We start from the raw sequence: 17,218 nt of genomic DNA on the forward strand, positions 1-17,218 counted from the left end.
ATGGATAACTTGACTAGCTTAACGAGTTTGCAATTGGATTTTAATAACTTCACTGGTCAATTGCCGCAGCAAATATGTGGTGGTGGATTACTTGTGCGTTTTTCCGCCAGTGAAAACCATTTTATAAGCCCAATCCAATAAGCTGGAAAAATTGCAACAGCTTTATTAGACTGAGGCTGCAACGCAACCAACTAACTGGAAATCTTACGGAAGCTTTTGGCATATACCCAGATTTGGATCATATTGATTTAAGTGGTAATAAATTGTAGGGTGAGGTTTCATCAAAGTGGGGGAAGTGCCAGAATTTAACAAGTCTCAACATCTCCAACAACAATCTTTCAGGCTCCATACCACCTGCACTTGGTAAGGCAACTCAGCTACAGGTTCTTGACCTGTCCTTAAATCATCTAGCAGGAAGTATTCCAGATGAACTTGGAAGTTTGAAGCTATTATTCAAACTTATGCTAAGTGGCAATAAACTATCTGGAGAGATTCCTCATGGAATCGGAATGCTAGCTGATCTATGGAATCTAGATCTAGCAGAAAACAATCTAAGTGTCTTAATCCCAAAAGAACTTGGAGGGTGCTTCAGGCTGTTACAGTTGAATTTGGAAAACAATAAATTTGAAGGCAGTGTTCCTTGGGAAATAGCTAATATGAACTCTCTTCAAAATCTTGACCTCAGTTCAACTTTGTTGGCGGGGAAGATACCACCACAGCTTGCAGAAATGTAATGTCTAGAAACTCTGAATCTCTCCCACAATAATTTTTCTAGTTCCATTCCTTCTGGTTTTGGTGAAATGAAGAGCCTGACAATGGTTGATATGTCCTTCAACCAATTGGAAGGTCCCATTTCTAATTCCAAAGCCTTCCGCAACGCTCCATATGAAGCATTCAGAAACAACAAAGGCTTATGTGGTAATGTCACTAGTTTGCAGCTTTACCCAACAAGGACTCAGGATCCTCATGGAAAAGAGAGCAAAAATGTGAGAATATTAATCATACTGATCCCTATTTTCTGCAGCCTATTTCTTCTATCCATTTTTGTAATTCTATACATTCATCATAGAAGAAGAAGAAGAGGGACAAAAACAAACACTCCAGATGACATTGAAACTCAAAATCAAGATTTGTTTGCAATATGGAGCTACAATGGGAAGATAGTGTATGAAAACATAATTGAAGCAACAGAGGAATTCAACTCCAAATATTGCATCGGAGAGGGAGGAACAGGGAGTGTTTACAAAGCAGAGTTAAGCACTGGTCAAGTTGTTGCTGTGAAGAAGCTTCATGCTAACGCAGATGGTGATGATCACGAGATGTCTTAATATCGCAAAGCTTTTACAAGTGAGATTCAAACATTAACACAAATATGACATCTTAACATAATTAAGTTATATGGGTTCTGTTCACATCCAAGACACTCTCTTTTGGTTTATGAGTTCATAGAAGGTGGAAGCTTGCGAAATGTATTGAAAAATGAAGAAGAAGCAACAGCATTTGGCTGGAGCAAAAGGATAATCGTTGTAAAAGGTGTGGCAGATGCATTATCTTATATGCACCATGACTGTTCGCCATCAATAATCCATCGAGACATATCAACCCAAAATATTCTGCTAAATGCAGAACGTGATCAAACTTATGTTTCTGATTTTAGGATCGCCAGAATTCTCAATCCGGACTCATCCAACTGGACTTCGTTTGCTGGAACTTTTAGATATGGTGCTCCAGGTCAATAATACTTTATCTTATGGAATGTTAAGTACATAATTCTAATTATTTGTTTCTTTTCAATAGTGTTACTAATTCAAATATTGCTTATCCAAATTGACAGAACTTGCTTATAGGAGGGAAGTGAATGAGAAATGCGATGTGTATAGCTTTGGAGCTGTGACGTTGGAAGTACTTGGGGGTAGGCATCTAGGAGATCTCATTTCATCTCTTTCCTCTTCGTTATCCTCATCATCATCTAAAACACCAGCTTACCATCAAGTAGCAGTAATGGATTTTTTGGACAAGCAATTATCCCCTCCATCGGATCAAGAGGCTAGGAAAGTGCTCTATCTTGCTAAGGTTGCATTTACATGCTTGAATGGCACTCCATAGTCTCGTCCAACAATGAAACATATTGCTCAGAAGCTTTCAACTCAGACTTATCATTTGTTAAAACCTTTTGCTTTACATAGTATTATCAATATTTACATTTTGAAGAAAATATTTCCTCTTGATACATGCATGTATACAGGGAAGATTTTCTCCTCATGTACTTTAGTGTCTAGAAGAAATAGATTTATCTCTTTTATCTTAAGCTGATCATCCAATCTTAATCTATGACAAACTTTCTGCCAAAACTTCCATTTACAACTTGAAAAATAAAAGAACTAGTCATGTTCAAACAAATAAATATCCAAAATTAATTTTTGTAGTTGAATCAAACCGTGGGATGGTCCAAGTTTACAATCAGTTTCTTTTTCCCTTTTCTGGAGAATCCAATATTCATGAAGAATGCCAAAAGTATATATAAGCATTAATGACCTAGCCTTCTCTATAATTTTTCTTTTTTTTTTTTTTTTGTGTGTGAAATACCTTCATTATAAATTGACCAATATAATCTAATGTGCCTCTGGATTTATCATATTGTATTATATTATATAAGCGTCTCTCCTTATTAGTCCAATTTAAAACCAAATAATACTATAATTGGAAACAAAAGGCATGGATTAGAAACAGAAACGTGCTAACTCATAAACGTACATATAGTATGCAGTATTTCTATCTTCAAAGACTTACAAGAATTAATGTATAGATCATGTGCTGTGAGAATTCCCAATTTTAGTTTGACAACTTTGTTTTGTTTGGAGAAAGTGTGCCTACTAACTTATGGTCCACCAATTGCAGGTATGACATAATAGGATCATTCTTTATTCGGACAATGATTTCCACAACTACATATTGCAGATATGAGATAAATTATCTGTGATCCCTTCCTCAGGCTTAAGGATTCTACGTGGGACCGATCTGGATGAAGTTGGAATTATATATATTAGAATATTGAAAAGATTAAATAGATAAAAACTTACTAGGAAAAAATAAGAAGAAGAAGAAGAAACCCAAAATAAATAGACAAACATAAGAGAAAATACATAGTTTATTTTTATTGATTACATGTAACATTTTAAGCCATTAGCTTAATGAACATAAACATAAGAGTAAATATTACCAATAAATAAATAAATAAATAAACATTAAGAGAAAAAATAATTTGACTTTATTCTAGTCAAGTAAACCCAAATAAGTTATCGTGTAAAGCACGTCCAATTTGTTTATGTATAAAAACCAAAGAACAATACTACCGAAAAATCAAAAAAAACTATGGATAACAATTAAAAACTTGCTTAACAACTCTTTATATATACCAGAAGTTTAAGAAAGAAATAGTTAATTGGGGTTAAGTAAAATTTTATTACAAAAAATCTTAAATGTTTCCAAAAGTAATCTATTATATTTAATAAATTACAAACTTTAGAAAGAAAAAAAAAAGATTACTAATATAAGAAATTTATATGAGTCCCTCATTCTTGTAGGCCCAAGGCATAGAACTTTGGCCGGCAATAAGACAACCCATGTTGGCACTACATTTGGCACAACCCACACAGCCCAATAAAAAAAACAAAACAAAAGAAAGGTATATTCTAAGAAAAGATTGGAAGGAAAGTGAGATGCACTAGCACTCCAAAACTAATTACCAAAATGTTTAATGAATAAGAGAAAGCTGAAAAGCATATATATATATATATATATATATATGCGTGGGTGTGTGTCTGTATGTGTGAATATTCATTAAACAAATCCAAGCTTTCAAAGTTGAAAATCCTAGAAAACTTTATCGTTTATAGCACACCTTATGGGACTTAGTTCTATAAAGGAGATCTATATATAATTTCCATTACATTCAGACATGCAATAGTGGTCTGTAATAGCGCTACATAGCTCATAACCATGGTTTCCTTGTCCAACGAAAAAGTTCTTTTGCTGTTAACCTTCTATACCATGTATCTAATTTTCCATCTTTCTGGCTCATCTTCCTTCAAAACAGCACTGTATGTATTCACAGCAGCTAACAATGATCAGAATGAGGAAGCAGAGGCTCTAATAAAATGGAAAATCAGCCTTCACAACAAAAGCCAACATGTCCTATCTTCATGGCTACTCGGCGGCAGCAGCGGCCATTGTAGTTGGCTTGGAGTTGCTTGCGATGATGAGTCAATAAGTCTCACCCATTTAAACCTTTCAAGCTCTGGTTTAAGCGATATGCTTCATAATCTCACATTTTCATCCTTTACCAATCTCATTAATATTGATTTTGAAAAAACTAACCTCCATGGAGAGATTCCTCTTGGCCTTTACAGCCTTTCCAAACTCAATCATCTTGATTTGGCAGACAATTATCTGTCTGGATTTCTTTCTCCTGCTGTAGGAAATCTTTCCCATCTTTCGTATATTCATCTATCTAGGAATTACTTGTCTGGAGCAATTCCTAAAGAGATTGGCTTGTTGAGAGATCTCCAAGAATTCAGGATTGGTGCTAATGGTTTTAGCGGCTCTATTCCGAAAGAAGTAGGAAACTTGATATCATTGAGAGTTCTTAATATAGATACTAAGAACCTCACAGGTCCTATTCCTGCCTCTATATGAAACTTGACCAATTTAATAAATTTGTACCTTTATGAAACTAACATTTTTGGACATATTCCAAAAGAAATTGGAAAATTGAAAAATTGAAAAATTTAAACAATTTTGATCTTCATGGCAACCAACTCTCTAGAAGTATTCCTATAGAAGTTGGAAATTTGAGCAACTTAGAAGCTCTTGACCTTAGTGCCAATAATCTCTCTGGTCAACTTCCAGCATCCGTGGGAAACATGAGTAGTATATCTAGTATTTTTCTGTATGAAAATAGCCTTTCTGGATATATTCCGAGAGAAATTGGAAAATTGAGAAATTTACAGAAACTTCAGCTCCTTGACAACAAATTCTTTGGAAATATTCCAAGAGAAATTGAAAACTTAGGAGAGTTAAGGAGTCTTATACTTTCTATGAATCAACTGTCTAGTATTATTCCAACAGAAATTGGAAAGTTGAGCAACTTAGAAATTTTTAACCTCAGTACCAACAATCCCTCCGGTTAACTCCCTGCTTCCATAGGAAACTTGACAAATCTCAACGAACTCATTTTGCTCCAAAACCAGCTCAATGGCTCTCTTCCTTCAACAATGAATAACGTGACTAGCTCAAAGAGTCTGCAATTAGCTTCAAATAGCTTCACTGGACAATTGCCACAACAAATATATGGTGGTGGATTGCTTGACCATTTTTCCACCGGTGAAAACCACTTTACTGGCCCTATTCCAACAAGCTTGAAAAACTACAACAGCATTATTAGTCTTAGGCTAGAAGAAAACCAACTGATAGGAAATCTTACAGAAGCTTTCGGTATACATCCAAATTTGTATCATCTTGATCTAAGTGGTAATAAATTGCATGGTGAGGTTGCACAAAAGTGGGGACAATGCCACAGTTTAACAAGCCTCACAGTCTCCCATAACAATCTTTCAGGCTCCATACCACCTGCACTTAGTAAGGCAACTCAGCTACATGTTCTCGACCTATCCTCAAATCATCTTTCAGGAAAGTATTCCAGAGGAACTGGGAACTTTGAAGTTATTGCTCAAACTTATTCTAAGAGGCAATCAACTATCTGGAGAGATTCCTCAGAAAATAGGAATGCTAAATGATCTAGGGTATCTAAATTTGGTAGCAAACAATCTAAGTGGCTTAATTCCGAAGGAGATATGAGGGTGCTTCAAGTTGTTATAGTTGAATTTGGAAAACAATAAATTTGATGGTGGAGTTCTTGGGGAGATAGCTAATATGTACTCACTCCAAAACCTTGACCTCAGTTCAAATTCGCTAACAGGTAAGATTCCACCACAACTTGCACAAATGAAACATTTAGAAGCTCTGAATCTCTCACACACTAATCTTAATGGTACCATTCCATCTTATTTTAATGAAATGGGGAGCTTGACAATGGTTGATATGTCTTTCAACCAATTGGAAGGTCCTATTCCTAATTCCAAAGCCTTTTGGGAGGCTCCATTTGATGCATTGAAGAACAACAGAGGCTTATGTGATAATGCCATTGGTTTGTAGCTTTGCCCAACCTTGACTTAAAAATCTCAAGGGAAAAAAGGAAGCAGTATGAATATATTGATCATACTGATCCTAGTTTTCTACAGCCTGTTTCTTCTCTCCATTTGTGTAATTCTATACATTCATCATAGAAGAAGAGCAAGGAAAACAAACAATCCAGATGAGCATGAAACACAAAATCAAAATCTATTTGCAATATGGAGCTACGAAGGGAAAATGGTGTATGAGAACATCATCAAAACAATAGAGGAATTTGACTCCAAATATTGTATCGCAAAGGGAGGAACAAGGAGTGTTTACAAGGCAGAGTTAAGCACTGGTCAAGTTGTTGCTATAAAGAAGCTTCGAGCAAATACTGATTGTGATGATCACCAAATGTCTCAGAATCATAAATCTTTTATAAGTGAGATTCAAACGCTAACACAAATAAGGCATCGTAATATTGTGAAGCTATATGGGTTCTATGTTAAATAAATTAATAATTATGGACTTAGCATAATCAATTATTCACTTACAGGGCCTATTTATGCCATTAATGGGACTGATTTATTTTAATATTTTGTAGTACGGCCCTTGGTCACACACTCTCTATAAGACTTCAGTTGGCCCATTGGACTGGAGGACCAACTCTCTTTATAAGCCCATTGACTTACCCATATTTTTTCTAGTATTATTATATTATTAAATTATTCAGATTTTTGTGTGTTAAAATTAATGGGTAAGTGTGACTTGCAGAGACTATAAAAGGTCTAGGACAAGCAAACAAATATAGGCCATATGGTATTTTCATATTAGGATTTTCAGAGATCTGAGAGTGGTTTAAGAGTAGTGTGTCCATAGGTACTACTTTACATTGTTTTTTATTTTGCAGGATTAAATATTTAATTTATCAATGGCTGCGTTTGGAGGTTAGTAGTTTATGATTTATAGAATTTATTATGTATGTTTAGATCCACAAATTCTAACAATTGGTATCAGAGAATGGTTAATATGCATAATAAATTTCTTTGTGACTAGTCTTCGTTGTATCCATGATGATCGGATTGAACTGTATGTGGCCATTGAATGATATGTGGGATTCAAATATATGTTCTTTATTTTTTTTTTCTTTTTCCTTGCATAGATCTGTGAAGCTCTAATCTTGATCTGCGAAGAAACATAATACATGCCCGCTTGTTATTTGTAAATTAAAAAACAATTAGAGAAACCTGTGGCCGAATGCAACCTGGTTTTGTGAATCGTTTTGGGTAATGTTTTGGCCAAAATTGATGCCCACAATGAGATGACAACAACGGGACCAATCTTGCCTAAAAAAAAAAAAAAAAGTTCTGTAATTTTCTTAGAATTACATGGGTGTTTGTTTGAGTTTTGGTCGATTATAATCTTAAGTCTGGGTGTTTATTTTAAGCTCTCCTTTAGCCAAATTGATCCTTTAAAATTTTTTCCCACACCGAAAGGAGAAGAATGGGGCCGGTATTGTAGAAAACGGTGGCCGAAATTGCATTTTACAGGCAGGTTTGTCAACCGGGTCATGTGACCCGTTAACAGGAAACCAGGTCGTCCTTGACTCGGCTGAGGGAAGAAGAAGGCTCACGTCAGCAGCCATCTTGCTGACGTCAGCAACCAAAATTAAAAAAAAAATTTAATTTGTTTTGTTTTGTTTATTTATTTGTTGATGATTTATTTATTTATCAATTGTATATTGTCAATAATTTTTTTTAAAAAAAAAAAAGAGGAGAAATTCTTATTATTTATTTATTTGTTTGTTTATTGGTAATTATTACATTTATTTATTTATTTAATTATTTTTTTCCAAATTTATTGAATTAAATTAAATATCTATGTTTGGAGAATTGGATTATGTTAGCTTTCCCTAAAAAGGCTTTGTGCCTAGTTGGTATAGTAGTGTGAAATTTTAAGTATTCACTTGTCATGAGATTTATTTTGTCTGCATTACATGTACCAATGTAATGTATGTCGGCATAGTGAATGGGATATTTTATATTTACCTATTTCATGAAATTGCCAATATGTTGTTATCTCCCACTTATTAATCAGGGTCTATACGGGTAACTAAACTACCCTATCGATGGTTTTAGTTACTTTGTATGACGCCTGGAATGGCAGTGGAAGTTGATTGAATGCCATGAATCGCAGGTTTTGAGTTACCCTATCGGTAATTCAGTTCAATGCATTTGATTGTGGTTTTTTGGTTGACTATACCTGGCCCGTGAAGGGGTATCTAAGACCTTAATGATATTGATTTATGTTTTATGATAAGGGGTTGGAAAATAGTTATTGTTTTATATATATTAAATGCTTTGTTGTGTTTACTATTTTCACAATTAGTAGCATTCCGAATATTCTGCCTATGACTGCCATGATGAAATTGGATGGGACAAACTATCAGAAGTGGAAGAAGATTTTAGTTATGAATTTGACCTTTGTGAAATTGGATTTGGCTTTGGAGATAGATCCACCAGAGATACCAACTGATGAGAGTAGTGTAGCAGATAGGAAACTTTATGAGGACTGAAGGCATCTAATAAATGCTGCATGATGATGATGGAGAATTATATGGACGAATCAATGTATGCTAGTATTCCTAAGGTTGATATTGCAAAGGAACTTCTTGAGGAGATAGGAAATAAATTTATCAAGTTTGATATGAATGAGAAACATCATTATTTGGACCTTTTGAATAATACTAAGTATGATGATGCTTATCAGATAGGAGAAATGAAAGAGTACTTCAATGGAAGGTTTGGCTACTGCAATAAAATTGGACACAAGAAGATAGAGTGTTCGAATTTAAAGGGAAACCAAGAGAAGAAATATAATATTTTAATGATTGAGACCAATATTATTGATGTGCCTATGAATTCTTGATAGTTAGATACTGGAGTAACAATTCATGTTACTAATTCATTGCAGGGGATAATAAGGCAAAGGGGCCCAACCAATCTTGAGCAGCATGTTTATATGGGAGATAGCTCAAGAGTAAAGGTGGATATCATGGGAACAATCAAGTTGAGGCTTTCCACTGGATATGTTTTAGAATTACAAGAAGTTTCCTATGTACCCTCAATTAGAAGAAACTTATTATCTATCTCACTTTTGGATAGTCAAGGGTTTAGTCTCCTGTTTGGACATAACAAAGTTAAAGTATATAAGGATGGCAAAGTTGTTGATTTGGAAACTTTATGTGACAATTTATATAGACTTGATTTATTTAATAATGGTCCAATTCTTCTGTTAATTCTGTTGTTTCCCCTATTATTGCTTCTAAACGTCCAAGAGTTAATGATAATTCCTCAATGTTATGGCATAAGAGTTTGGGACACATTTCTAGGCACATAATGGAAAGATTAATGAAGGACAGAATACTTCCCAATCTTCATTTTTCGGACTTGTCGACTTGTGTTGAATGTGTGAAAGGGAAATTAACTTCTAAGGTTAGAAAGGATAAGATAGCAAGGTGTTGAGATCTTTTGGAATTAATTCATACTGACTTTTTTGGACCTTTTACACCAACTGCTTTGGGTGGTTATAGGTATTTACCTTCATTGATGATTTTTCTCGTTATGGACATGTTGAGCTTATATGTGAGAAGCCAGATTCTTTAGGTGCTTTTAAGGAGTTTAAGGTAAAGATGGAGCTTTAAAAGAATAAGAAAACAAAGGCTGTGAGGTCTGATAGAGGTGGTGAATTTTATTGCAGATACGATGAGACTGGACGGAACCTAGGGCCATTCGCAATTTATTTACGTGAGTGTGGCATTGATGCGCAATATACAATGCCTGGTACACCTCAACAGAATGACATAGCTAAGAGGAGAAATCGCATATGGTGCAATCTATGTTGGCAAATTCTAGCTTGCCAGATTACTTGTGGGGAGAGGCTTTAAGAATGGCTGCTTATATTTTAAATCAAGTTCCAAGTAAATCCGTTTCTAAAACTTCTTTTGAGTTGTGTTCAGGAAGAAAGCCTAATTTGCATCATTTTCGAGTATGGGGTTACAAAGTTGAAGTAAGAATTTATAATCCCCAAATTAAGAAGTTGGATCCTAAAACTATAAGTGGGTATTTTGTTGACTATTGTATAGAATCTAGGGGTTCAAGATTCTTTTGTCCATCTCACAGCACCAAAATTGTAGAGTCAGACAGGGCTATTTATTTTAAAGATGTTTTTGGATTTGATGATAGTAATGCTCCAAGGGAGCCTCAATTTAGAGAAGAAAATGTATTCATTCCCAGTGTTTTAGTTCCTGATAGAGATATTATTAATCCAGTAATTAATGAACTAGTAGTTGGTCAGGATGAATTCATTATTGAGAAATAAGATATTCCAGCTATTGTAGATGCTAATGTGCCTTTGAAAAGGTCACAAAGGACTAGGAGGTCAGCTATTCCTAATGATTATGAGGTTTACTTGCAGGAGTATGATTTTGACATAAGTGATGATTCAGATCCAGTCACTTATGAGGAAGCCATAAGTAATTCGCACTCAAATTTTTGGTTGGATGCAATGGAAGATGAAATGAAATCCATGGCATCAAATGGTGTTTGGGATTTGGTTGAGTTACCATTGGGTAGCAAGCCTATAGTGTGTAAATGGGTCTTTAAGACTAAAAGAGACTCTAATGGTCAAATGGAGAGGTATAAGGCTAGACTTGTAGCCAAAGGATTTAGCCAGAAGGAAGGAATTGATTACACAGAGACATTCTCTCCTGTATCCATAAATGATTCTTTTAGAATCATTATGGTGATTGTGGCACATTATGACCTGGAGTTGCATCAGATGGATGTCAGAATTGCTTTTCTGAATGGTGACTTGTATAAGGATGTATATATGGTTCAACCAATTGGCTTCCAACAAATAGGGAATGGTAATCTGGTTTGTAAGCTTAAGAAGTCAATTTATGGTCTTAAGCAGGCTTCGAGGTAATGGTATCTTAAGTTTGATGAGGTTGTCATCCAAAATGGCTTTAAGGAGAATGTTGTTGATAGATGCATATATATAAAGGTCAGTGGGAGCAGTTTTATATTTCTGGTGTTATATGTTGATGACATACTTCTAGCTACTAATGACACTGACCTGTTGGCTGAGACAAAGCAGATGTTATGCAACCATTTTGATATGAAAGATTTTGGATAGGCTTCTTTTGTTTTGGGCATCAAGATAGGACTAATTATGTGTTGCAATAGTCTCAAAGAGCCTATATTGATAGAATCCTTAAGAGATTTGATATGCATAATTGTTCTCCTAGAAGTGTACTGGTCACAAAGGGTGAAAGATTTCTAAGGATCAATATCCCAAGAATGATAAAGAGAGGATGGCGATGAGAAATGTTTGCTATTCTTCAGCAGTGGGTAGTTTGATGTATGCTCAAGTATGTACACGGTCTGATATAGCTTTTGCTATGGGTGTGCTTGGTAGATTTATGAGCAATCCTGGTCCTATTCATTGCCAAGCAGTTAAGATGGTCTTTAGGTATCTTCAGAGTACTAAAGATCATATGTTGACATATTGACGTACCAACTCCCTAGATGCTGTTGGTTATAGTGATACAGATTATAAAGGCTGTGTGGATGATAAGAAATCTACCACTGGATATATATTTATCATGGCAGGAGGTGCTGTATCTTGGCGCAGTGCCAAATAGTCAATGAAAGCATCCTCGACTATGAAGGCAGAGTATGTGGCGTGTTATGAGGCTACTTGTCATGCAGTTTGGCTTCGGAATTTTATTCGTGGCTTGGGAGTGGTTGACTCCATTGAGAGGCCTATTATGATATATTGTGACAATACTGCAGTAGTATCTTTCTCCAATGATTTAAAAGGTACCTCTGATGCGAGGTACATTGATGTTGAGTATTTTGTGGTTAAGGAGAAAGTTGAAAAAGGCCTCATTACTGTAGTTCACACGCCTATTTATAGCATGGTGGCAGATCCACTGACCAAGGCCTTGCCTGTAGGCATATTTGAGGAGCATGTGTCCCGTATGGGATTGTTAGGCAGCTGAGACTGTTGTGGGTCAGTGGGAGTTTGTTATAATTTCTGCAATAATATCCATGTTGAGTATTATTCATTATTTTGATACATTGATGTATGTGGATCATTATTTATTTATGAGATTATTTATTACACATATTATTGCTCCTATATATACAGGCCTGTTGAGACTATTAGTCTATGTATATGTGTATGTTGATCCACAGGTACCATGGTGAGTCTCTACTACCTAGTTTGGGTATATTGATTTATCCTGTCGATACACAATGTGCTCAAATGAAATGTTATTTGTGTATTACAGGATTGCACATGGTTAGGTAAATCTACTACCTAGACTAAGTTTATGGCATGCAAAGTGCTCAGTTGAAATGATATCATGTTTTGGGAGATTTACTGAGATAATCTCTACTGCCTAGTCTAGTATATTGTTATGCCCTGTCGGTATGCTATATATTTAGATGAAATGGCATTATGGTTCGGGAGATTCTGTAGTAAGTGAGTTTGGATTATATATATGATGATGATTGCAGTCCAAGTGGGAGAATGTTAAATAAATTAATAATTGTAGACTTAGCATAATCAATTACTCACTTACAGGGCCTATTTATGCCATTAATGGGACTGGTTTATTTTAATATTTTGTAGTAGGGCCCTTGGTCACACACTCTCTATAAGACTCCAGTTGGCCCATTGAACTGGAGGACCAACTCTCTTTATAAGCCCATTGACTTACCCATATTTTGTCTAGTATTATTATATTATTAAATTATTAGTATTTTGTGTGTGTTAAAATCAATGGGTAAGTGTGACTTGCAGATATTATAAAAGGTCTAGGGCAAGCAAACAAATATAGGTCATACGGTATTTTCATATTAGGGTTTTCAGAGATCTGAGAGTGGTTTGAGAGTAGTGTGTCCATAGGCACTCCTTTACATTGTTTTCTATTTTGCAGGATTAAATATTTAATTTATCAATGGCTGCATTTGGAGGTTAGTAATTTATGATTTATAGAATTTATTATGTATGTTTAGATCCACAAATTCTAACATTCTATTCTCATCAACGATACTCTCTTTTAGTTTTTGAGTTTATAGAAGGTGGAATCTTGCGAAATGTCTTGAACAATGAGGAAGAAGCAAAAGCATTTGGTTGGAGCAAAAGGGTAAATGTTGTGAAGGTCGTTGCAAATGCGTTATCCTATATGCATCTGATTGTTCACCGCCTATAATCCATCAAGATATATCAACTCAAAATATTCTGCTAAATGCAGAACATGGTCAAGCTTATGTTTCTGATTTTGTGACAGCCAAACTTCTCAAACCAGACTCATCCAACTGGACTTCATTCGCAGGAACATTCGGATATGCTGCTCCAGCTAAATATATGTTACATTTTCCTATACTTATATATTAACTATGTCTTTAAACTGTGTTGTTAATTCAGTGAATGATAATCCCTACAAAACTTGCTTACACAATGAAAGTGAATGAGAAATGTGATGTGTATGGCTTTGGAGTGGTGATGTTGGAGATACTGATGGGAGGCATCCAGGAGATCTCATTTCATCTCTTTCATTGTCATGGTCTTTATCATTATCTGCAACACTAGCTTATGATCAAGTAGTAGTGATGGATGTTTTGGACCAGCGCTTATCCCCTCTGAATCATCAAGAAGCTGGGGAAGTGCTTTCTCTTGCAAAGATTGCATTTCATGCTTGCATGGCACTCCAAAATCTCGTCCAACGATGAAACTGGTTGCTCAGGAGCTCTCAACTAAAAGCCATTAGTTGTTAAAGCCTTTATCTTTACTTACCATAGGAGGCTGCTTGATTTTAGTGATTGGACTTTCTGAAAACATATGCATGTTTATCATGCGTTTTGTTCAGTTTTGATTTATCTATTTTTATTTTAGACCTGTTTTTGGATGTGTTACTTGTCTCCTTTACCTTTCAACTGGGGATACTTTTTCCTTTTGATACATGTATACAGCGAAAAATTTATCCAGATGTGGGTTTAAGGCGTAGAAGAAATCAATTTAACTCCTAGCACGTAAACTAACTTATTCCTGTCAATTCTTTCATGTGCAGCTTGAAAATTGAAAGAAAGGGGAAAACAAAAGTGCATAGAAAAGGCATAGATAACAAGAAACAGCAACCTGCTGGGCCATTAACCATTTTTCTCAATGATCATACAAATGCCTCCGAAATCTTGGATTTCAGGAAAGCTACTCATTATGGATACCAGCTAAATTTACTAATGCCAGGCCGTTGATAGCTATTATATACACTGGATCAATTCCTACACTTCACAGCTGGTTTGATTCTATCATTAAGCTTTCTTGAATTCCAATCAATAAAACATATTACAAAGAAAACAAAATTTTTTGAAGCAATCAAACAGAGAAAAGGTGAAAATGGAATGAGATTAGAAGCAAATCATAGGATAAACTCCTTTGACGAAAGCAATTGAAGTGATTTCCACCTCCAAGAACTCCACCAAAATCCGTGCTGCCCCGTCTGAAGCACTTCCATTATTAGTTTAACAGAAAATGCAAACAGATAGAGAATTGATAAAAAAAAAAAAAAAAAAAAACAAAACAAAACAAAACGAAACAAAACAGAAAAACCTTGGGAAGATTGATCATTACATTTTTGGTATAATATTTCCTTCTGATACATGCATACAGGAAAGTTTTTTTCTAATGTGTGTTTAAAATTAAATGTGTCAAAGAAATAATTTACCTCTTTTGGCTGTCATTCAATCTTAATCTAGCACAAATTTTATTTATTTATTTATTTCTTTTTGCCAAAACTTACCTTTAAAATATTTTTTATTTTTATTTTTTAATCTCTGTTGAGATGGGATATTCGAATTCGGATCCTCAACTAGGTAAACCGTAAATTTTAATGTTAGACTATTCTCCATGAACAACTTACATTTAAAACTTGAATAATAAAGGTATGGGAAATCCTTGATCAGGTTCAAAGCCATCAAAACTAAAAATAATTAATATTGAATATAAAGGGGGAAAAAGAGTTTTAAAGATAAAATAGATGAAATTTATTAGGGAAAAATAAAAGAAAGAAAAATGAAACTGATGTAAATAAAGAAAGAAAAATGAAACTGATGTAAATAAAGACTAAATATTTTATTTTTGATAATAACAGATATAATTTAGCATTTTAAGCCATTTATTTCAAAAAAATAAAAATAAAAAAAATAAAGACACGTTTTAAGCCATTAGCTTCATGAGCATAACCGTGAGAGTAAAAATGATTTGCCTTTACCATAATCAAAACACACCCAAGATAAGTTACTATGTAAACTGTAAAGCACGTCCAACTAGTTCACGTGTAAAGTCCAAAGAATAAATACTACGTATGTATAAAATAAAAAAATTAAAAAACAAAGCCTATCCATAGCAATCAACAACTTGTTTTACAACTCCTAATATACAAAAAATTAAAATAATAGTAGTAATAATAATAATAATAATAATAATTGGGATTAATGCAGAATTTGAACAAAACAAAACTTAATAAGATTCCAAAATTAATCTTTTAATTTAATAAATTATAAATTTTTCTTAAAAATAAATATTAATATAGGAAATTTTTATGAAGGCCCTCATTTTTTTGTGGGCCCAAGGGATAGACCTTAGGACGGCCTTAAGACGGCCCAGGTTTAATTCTGCAAAAGACCACCCAACACAGCCCAAAGAAAGAGACAAACGAAAGTGAGATACACTAGAACTGGAAAAGAATCTACCAAAAATGTTTAATAAGAGACATTTGAAAAATAGACATATATATATATATATATATATTCATTAAACAAATCCAAGCTTTTTCAACTTTCAAAGTCGTAGAAAGCTTGATTATTGCACACCTTACATGACTTCGTTTTGTAAAGGAGATCTATATATATGTATAACATATGGTAGTAGTTTGTAATAGCTCTACATAGCTTAGAACCATGGTTTCCTTGTCCCACAAACAAGTTTTCTTTTTGTTAACCTTTTATATCATATGTTTAATGTTCTATCTTTCTGGCTCATCTTTCTTCAAAACAGCACCGTCTTTAGTCACAGCAGCTGACAATCAGAATGAGGAAGCAGCAGCTCTAATAAGATGGAAACTCAGCCTTGATAACCAAACCCAACATGTCCTGTCTTCTTGGCTACTCGTAGGCAGCAACAGCCATTGCAGTTGGGTTGGAGTTGGTTGCGATGATGAATCTAACGGTATCACCCATTTGAACCTTTCAAGCTCTGGTTTAAGCGGTACACTTCAAAATCTCACATTTTCATCCTTTACCAATCTCATTCGTATTGATTTTGCCAAAAAAAGTATGGATGGGAACCCCCAGTGACCATCGACCTGATTTTGCGGAATGAAAACAGAAACTACAAGAAAACGAGCAAAAAGTACATAAAAGAAAAAGAAACGAAATACAAACTAAGAAATAAAACCAATCCGCGACGTTTGAAGCGGTAGTAGTGGTGGTGGTGGGATTCCCAACGTCAACGACATCGACCCTTTGACGATCTTGATGAGGTTCTTGGTCGGCGTCTGAAGCAGTAGGAGTAGTGGTGTTGGGATTATTCCCAACGTCAACGACCTCGACCAGCTCGCGATCTTGATGAGGCTCCTGATCGCTGCGATCGGAATGCAGATCCTCTGTTCCCCTAAACAAGGCATGTAACCCAGCGAGCGCAGAACCAATCAAGATCGAAACCAAGACATTCAACCAGACGTGGGTTAGAAGAAGTAGAGCCTAAATGGTGAAGACCCCAAGAACAGCCAACATCGCGATGCTATCGAGAGTGCAGCAGTTAGAGAGCACCATTGGGTTTGGGTCTGGGTCGTACGGGTAAACAAGAAAGCAGCCGAACACGAAGTTGATCAGGATGACCATTGTCCATTGAGAATGAGTGTCCAAATAGGCTGAGGAAGAAGATAAAGAGGAATAAGACGGCGTAACTGGTGCGG

General features: G+C 35.0%; 3 protein-coding genes across 3 annotated transcripts; all 3 read left to right on the plus strand.

Annotated features, from left to right (window-relative positions):
• Window positions 1-1,328, plus strand: LOC125420886 (probable leucine-rich repeat receptor-like protein kinase At1g35710). Its single transcript, XM_048468224.2, has 3 exons — window positions 1-93; window positions 270-730; window positions 776-1,328. The coding sequence occupies exons 1-3, from the start codon at window positions 1-3 to the stop codon at window positions 1,326-1,328; spliced, it is 1,107 nt and encodes a 368-aa protein (XP_048324181.2).
• On the plus strand, window positions 1,159-2,145 carry LOC112490545 (MDIS1-interacting receptor like kinase 2-like). Its single transcript, XM_060812477.1, has 2 exons — window positions 1,159-1,731; window positions 1,835-2,145. The coding sequence occupies exons 1-2, from the start codon at window positions 1,557-1,559 to the stop codon at window positions 2,104-2,106; spliced, it is 447 nt and encodes a 148-aa protein (XP_060668460.1). The 5' UTR covers window positions 1,159-1,556; the 3' UTR covers window positions 2,107-2,145.
• Window positions 2,146-3,999: 1,854 nt separating this feature from the next.
• On the plus strand, window positions 4,000-4,695 carry LOC107410394 (probable leucine-rich repeat receptor-like protein kinase At1g35710). Its single transcript, XM_016017821.2, has one exon. It carries the CDS (start codon window positions 4,000-4,002, stop codon window positions 4,693-4,695), a length of 696 nt encoding a protein of 231 aa, XP_015873307.2.
• The last annotated feature ends 12,523 nt before the right edge of the window (window positions 4,696-17,218 follow it).

This window comes from Ziziphus jujuba, chromosome 10 (genome assembly GCF_031755915.1).
Source record: "Ziziphus jujuba cultivar Dongzao chromosome 10, ASM3175591v1".
NCBI classification, from domain to species: Eukaryota; Viridiplantae; Streptophyta; class Magnoliopsida; order Rosales; family Rhamnaceae; genus Ziziphus; species Ziziphus jujuba.